This window comes from Ursus arctos, unplaced genomic scaffold (genome assembly GCF_023065955.2).
Source record: "Ursus arctos isolate Adak ecotype North America unplaced genomic scaffold, UrsArc2.0 scaffold_8, whole genome shotgun sequence".
Lineage (NCBI taxonomy): Eukaryota > Metazoa > Chordata > Mammalia > Carnivora > Ursidae > Ursus > Ursus arctos.
Window position 1 is genome coordinate 81766076 of NW_026623100.1, and position 6457 is coordinate 81772532.

Below are 6457 nucleotides of genomic sequence, written 5' to 3' on the forward strand. Positions count from 1 at the left end.
CCAATTTCTTTGTGTCACGACATCATATCAAGATCTGCATCTTCTTGTCTCCCCTCCACCCTACCACCACCACCATCGACACCATCGACACCATCATCATCATCATCATCATCATCATCATCATCATCATGACCACCACGACTTCCTCCCGAGGAACCCTGCTCTGCACCCCGCGGAGAGAAAGAGCGAGAAGCGGGGCGCCCCTCTCAATACGTGAACACCAGGTCGGAGAAGTTCGCCTCCAGCCAGTCCCCCGCGATCATCTCGCTCAGCTCGGGCGTGCAGTAGTCGGGGAACTCGAAATGGGAGCCCAGGCTGCCCTCGCTGAACGAATCCAAATCCTTATCCACCAGAGACAGGGACAGGTTCCCGGCCGCCGCGCCGCCCCCCAGCTGCTGCTCGCTGGCGCTGTGCGCGCTTTGGGAGAAATTCAAGCTCAGGTCGAACATCAGGTCGTCGGCGTCCTCGCCGCCGCTGCTGCTGCTGCTGCTGCCGCTGCTGCTGGACGAGGACGACGACGAGGTGGAGACGGAGCGCGAGGACGCGGGCGACAGCGCGGGCTGCGCGAGCGGCGGCGGGTGCTGCTTGGTGATGTTCTTGAAGCTGTAGTAGAGGCGGCTACCGCCCCCGGCGCCCGAGGTCGCGCCGGCCCGCACCTCGTCGTACAGGCTCGCGCCCTCGGGGGACTCGGCGGAACTGCTCAGCGTGGGGCTGGCGGGCACTTTGGCGACGTTGTAGCGTCTCAGCAGCTGCGGCGGCTGCTGGCCCGGCGGCTGCAGGAGCTGCTGGTGCGGCGGCTCGTCGTCGTCCTCGTCCGCCTCCTGCTTGATCCGCAGCTGCAGCTCGTCGTCGTCCTCGTCGTCCTCGTCGTCCTCGTCCAGGAACACACACTTGACCGTCTTGCCCGCGCCGCTGCCGCCGCCCGCGCCGCTCACGCGCAGGCTGCCGAGCACGTAGTCGTCGCCCGCGCCGCCCAGGTCCCCGGGCTGGGCCGCCTTGCCCGCGCCGGCCTTGGCGCCGCCGGCCGCGGGGGCCGCGGGGGCCTTGAGCTTGCCGCATTTCTTGCTGGAGCCCTTGGAGGTCTTGGCGCCGCCCGCGCCGCCGCCCGCGCCCCCGCTGCCGCCGCCCGCCGCGCTCTTCTCGGGGCTCTGGCTGGCGCTGGGCTTCGCCGAGGGGTCCATTTTGGGCTTTTTCCGGGGCCGGTACTTGTAGTCGGGGTAGTCGGCCATGTGCTTGAGCCGCAGCCGCTCCGCCTCCCGGATGAACGGGATCTTCTCGCTGTCCTTCAGCATTTTCCACCGCTTGCCCAGCCTCTTGGAGATCTCGGCGTTATGCATGTCGGGAGACTGCTCCATGATCTTCCTGCGCTCGATCTTGGACCACACCATGAACGCGTTCATCGGCCGCTTGATGTGGCCCGACGCCGTCTTGCACCAGTCCGGGTCGCTCTCGTCCAGGGCCACCGGGCTGCAAGCCATGAATTCGCCCTCCTCCGTGTCCAGCGCCTCCCGGGGCAGGTTGCTCTCCGCTTCCAAGCTCTCCGCCTGCTGCACCATGATCCGCCGCGGGGCTGGGCGCTCCAACCCGGGCCGCTCGGTCTCGTGCGGAGGTCCCCCTCCCCCTCTCGCCCCTCCACCTTACCGGGCAAGTTGCAAAGTCCTGGATACCCCGCGTCCGCGGCTCCCCCCCTCCCCCCCGCCCCCCCTTCCAGGCTGCACACAGCGGCTGCGGCGGCTGCGGCGGCTGCGGCCGCCCGCGCGCGGGAAGCTGCGGCTGCGACGGGAGAGGCGGCGGCGGTCGAGGCAGCCCGGGACCCCTCTCTCTCCGGCTCGTGGCTCCCGCCGCAAGCGTTGGACCCCGAGCACTCCCAGGCGCGCGCGCTCCTTCTGCAAAAAGTTGAGGGCTCTCTCCCAACTAGTTATCAGGGTGTCATATGGGTGACATCACTCCCCGGGCCAGCCAATGGCTGGGGGCCGGCTCCGCCCATCTCCCTTTATTAACTCCTCGGCCACTCCCCCTCCCCCGCCCTCGGGGCTGCTTTGCAAAGATGGGGGGTGGGGGAGAGGGGGAGGCACGTCTGGAAATATGTTATTTTTTAAAAATCCGCGTGTGTGCACAGATGCGCCTCTCCCCGGGATGCTCGGGAGCCACGCACTGCACCGCGGCGAACCGGGCTAGTCCGGGCCAGGTCCTGCGCCCCTTTGTGCCGGGTCCCCTGGAGGCCCGTCCGAGCGAGCCGACCGGGCGCGCTCGCTCTCCCGGTGCACACACTCGGGCACGCGCGCAGCCGGAGCGGGCGGGTGCCGCCCGGCGCGCCCCCGGGTGGGTGCAGCTGCTTCCCGGAGCCGCGCGCGCCCGAGCCCGCCAGGGGAGCCCGCCGCGCCCCGGCCGACGGAAGGTGGCGCTTTAACACAACACCTCCCGGGCACGTGGGCTCTCTCTCCTCCTTTTCCCTTTCTCCCTTTTTCTAAGGCAAAGAAATCCATATAAAGCCCGAGAAGCTTCGTTCACCCTCTCCCGTCTGCATTTTCTGTTTTGTCCTTTTTCTGCGTCTGTTTTCCCTCCTCGGTGGCGATCTGAGACGCAGCGGGCCGGTTTGGCTGCGCCCGGCACGCGGGCGTCCCGCCCCAGGCAGAGCCCGGAGTAACGGTCTGTGGGGTTTGGCTGGGGCCGGGTCCACGCATTCAATCTGGCCACTCCTGAGGCTGGTTCTAAACCCGGTCCTGGGACCCGCGAGCTTCGCCACAGCCCCGCCCATATGTCTCCTGCTTGCTGGGTCTCCTGCCCGCCCCCTCCTCCCCCGGCCTGTCCCCTTCCCCCCGCTCCCCGCTCCTTCCCATTCCCCCTGTTTCTCTTTGTCCCCTCCCCCTCTCTTGGTCACCAGCCCTCTTGAGCGGCGTCATTCTGAAAATCTAGCAACGAGCAAGCAAGCCTTCTGGGGCACTCGCTATTTTAGCGAACGACCTGGACCAAAGAGAAAAGAAGGTGCATCCCAACTTTGGAGTGGAAAGACGTCCTGTATCTGTGCAAAGGTGGGACGGACTGCTCTTAGAACAGCGACACAGAGATCCGGCTGGCTTATTAAAGCAGCCCCACGCCCGGTCGATCCTGCTGTGCTACTTGGAAACCCGTTTTTCTTTGTGTTTCTTTATTTAGTCGCTGTTACCCATCTGTGGATATTATGGGGGAGAATGAAAAGAAAACCGCCGCTTCCTATTCATTGTCTGTCGTCATCACTGGCTTCACACCCTCCAGCGCTGGGGATCTGGCAACTTTGAGTAATTCCCAAGATACTGCCCACAGTGTTTCACAAGGGAAGTCAGCCGCTTAGGACTAGTAAAATGACCCAAACCGTGTTCCTCTCAGGTTCCCTTCCTGCAAATAATACTGCATTATCCAAGCACTGCTGCTTTCTGATGTCTTTGATACATAAAATGGTACCACGTTTTCACAGACCGTCGTATGTATAATATATATACCACCGTCACCATACCCTCCCCCACCTTTTGAATCCTAAAGAAAAATACTGCATCTGGTACTTGTGACATTCAGGCAGGTCGCTCTGGCAATTTATTTTTCAGTGCCATCAGAACCAGAGGAATATACAGCCAGGCACACTGGGTGACCTGAAGTCTGGAGAGGTATAAAACCCAAGGCAATGTGTGAAAATTCATCTTCACTCCCGCAAGGCAAGCACTGCGTCCTTTCCTGGCTCATGTCTCACATTTCCCAGCCATTCCAGCTATTGGGCACGCCAAGGAAGGGTGGGTGGATGGAATGGGGGTCTACACTGCTCTTCCCCAACACAGGACAAATCCATATCCTAGCCAGAAGGCTTGAAATCATTTAGCACGTTGCATTATTTTCATGCAAACTATGAGGGTACCTAGTATTTTAGACTTTGAAAGAGAATGCATTTCAAAATCTTCAGCAAATTCAATATTTATTTGCCTTTTTCACTCCATAGCAAAAATCGTGTTTAACTTTAGAATGAGAATTAGGGGAGTATAATAAAGCTGGAAAATAATGGGTTTATTCTCTGAGTGCTATGATCTTTTGAGAGGAAATAGAAGCTAATATTTACCCTTTCAGATAAGAAACATAATTTCTGTTCTGAGAAAGGTGGGTCATCTTCGAAGAAGAGAAAGCCAGAGTAACAGGCTTGTTTATTAGTGGGAGGGCAGGCGGGGATGATGAGAGGTCAGTGCTGTGACTCCGTGGGTCTTTCAATCAACACACTGCGGAGGCTAGAGGAGGTAAAGCAGGCTCGGGGCTTGCACAGGAATGTCCTGGAGCAGACCCCTCCCTGTCTGTTCCATACACAAGTAAGGATTTTCAGGAAGGATTACCTAGAGAGCTATTTTGTAACATGATCTATCCTACCTATTCCCCGTTCCTGAATTTAGTGAGGATTCGGAGGGGGGAAAGGAAAAGACAACTAAATAACTCACCTGTCTACTTTTTTCTTTTTCTCTTTCTTTCTTTCTTTCTTTCTTTCTTTCTTTCTTTCTTTCTTTCTTTTTTCGCTTTCTAAGGAAAAGTTTTAAAAGAAGGAAATAGGAATGTGTTTGAGAACTTCATGCTTCTTACTGGAACAGCATAAAAAATAGATGTTTGCAACATCGGCAGTAACCAATTATTTAAAGGAGTTTTAGGCTAACAAATGGAAAATGTGGCCCTCCGTAAGGATACATACACCTCCTTGAAGTCTAATTTAGTAAAATGGAAACTTATCCTCTACTTTTAAAACCACTGAATGTATATCAGGATTAGGCCCATATACATTTCATATATAGCCAATATAGATTTCATATGTGTGCGAATATTTATATATTTATATGTGTGTGAATATTTATATATTTATAAACAAGATATGCAATTTTCCTGCTAATTGTAAACATTGTTGGAGATATAATTCATGCTCTGATTCTTAAGATTTACATTTGATTAGAGCTACACATGACTAATTTTATGGTTATTATTGTCTTTTACAAATGCACCTTTACAAAGAAGACCATTTATAAGAACTATTATGTGAGGGGTTGAGATATTCTACGAAATCTCTCAAAATTATGAGAACACAATCAGAACACACACGAAATGTTCCTTTCCCCTCTGAACAAGAAACATTGCTCTAGACAAATAATACACTAAAAATATCACCGGGTAAATATTTGACTTGTTAAATTGAACATAATCAGTTTTAGAAACGCTCTGACTACATGCGTTTCTCCCTCGCTGAAATGTTGCTGGGCGGGACCATTCTTTCCATGTCTTCTCTCTTGATCTACCCTCCTGAAATGAGCTCCTCCACCCCCAGTGCAGCTACCTGTCTGTCTCCGCCTCGGACCTGGATCCCGAGTTTGCTCTGTAGCTCTTCTGGCTTCCTGGGGTCCCCCTTGTAGGTACCCTCACATGCGGTAATTGATATAAATTGAGCTCACCTGACTCTCCAGACCCCCTTTTACCCTATTGTAGCTACGGTGCTTTAGGGCCTTGGCATTTTATTCTATCCACCTAGAACTTCCTTTCCTCCTGGTCTTTGCACATTGATCTCCTGCATTGCATTTAGACCCAGGTGCAGTGCTGGGAGGGCTTCTAAGCACCTGCTGCCCCTCCCCTCGACACTTAGGCTGCCAAGGACTGTCAGTACCTGTTTGGTTCATCAGGACGCACTTTAAAGTTGCTAAAATAATCTTGTTGATATTCTCACTCATTTAATCTCTGAATTGCCCAGCCAGAGAGGATGCTTCGTTAAAGCGCAGCAGAAGGGCACAGGGCAGGGACCCCGAAACCTTTAAAACATCGTTTCACATCATGGTAAGCACACCAATTACACACATACAGAGCAGAAACCCAAGTGTCACGAATGAGTATCTCTCCTTATTAAGTGTAATTCAGGTTACTTTCTATTCTGTTTCTTTAGACAATGCTGCTTAAAACCCACTGAATTCACCTATTAATGAGACATTATTGAAGTTCGAGTAACAGTGGCTTGGGTGTTCTAAGACTCTGGAATAGTCGGCCTTGGATTGAAAATTCCAGTCCCACTGTCCATCTGTTCATCTGTCCATTCTTTCTCTTCCTTCATTCCTTCCTTTTTTCCTTAAAGATTTTATTTATTTATTTGACAGAGAGAGAGAACTCTATCCCAGGACCCCGGGATCATGACCTGAGCCGAAAGCAGATGCTTAACCAACTGATCCACCCAGGCACCTTCCTTCCTTCCTTGCTTCTTTCCTTCCTTCCTTCCTTCCTTCCTTCCTTCCTTCCTTCCTTCCTTCCTTCCTTCCCCCTTCTTTCTTTCCTCCTTACCCTCCCTCCCTCCCTCCCTCCTTTCCTCCCTCCTTTATTTTTTAGTGGATCTCATCATGTAACTCTTGGCTTTTAATAATAAAGAATTGTGCAAACTTACTGCCTCCAAAATTCATGTTTTGTCTTTTTTATTATTCATATG

At 53.7% G+C, this 6457-nt stretch overlaps 1 protein-coding gene across 1 annotated transcript; it reads right to left on the reverse strand.

Annotated features, from left to right (window-relative positions):
• Positions 1 to 206: 206 nt before the first annotated feature.
• On the reverse strand, positions 207 to 1609 carry SOX11 (SRY-box transcription factor 11). The gene has a single exon (XM_026517060.3). The coding sequence runs from the start codon at positions 1554 to 1556 to the stop codon at positions 207 to 209; it is 1350 nt and encodes a 449-aa protein (XP_026372845.1). The 5' UTR covers positions 1557 to 1609.
• Positions 1610 to 6457: the final 4848 nt, after the last annotated feature.

Excerpts from the sequence above, each read along its gene's own strand:
- SOX11 (XM_026517060.3), bottom strand. The coding sequence starts at position 1,556 with ATGGTGCAGCAGGCGGAGAGCTTGGAAGCGGAGAGCAACCTGCCCCGG.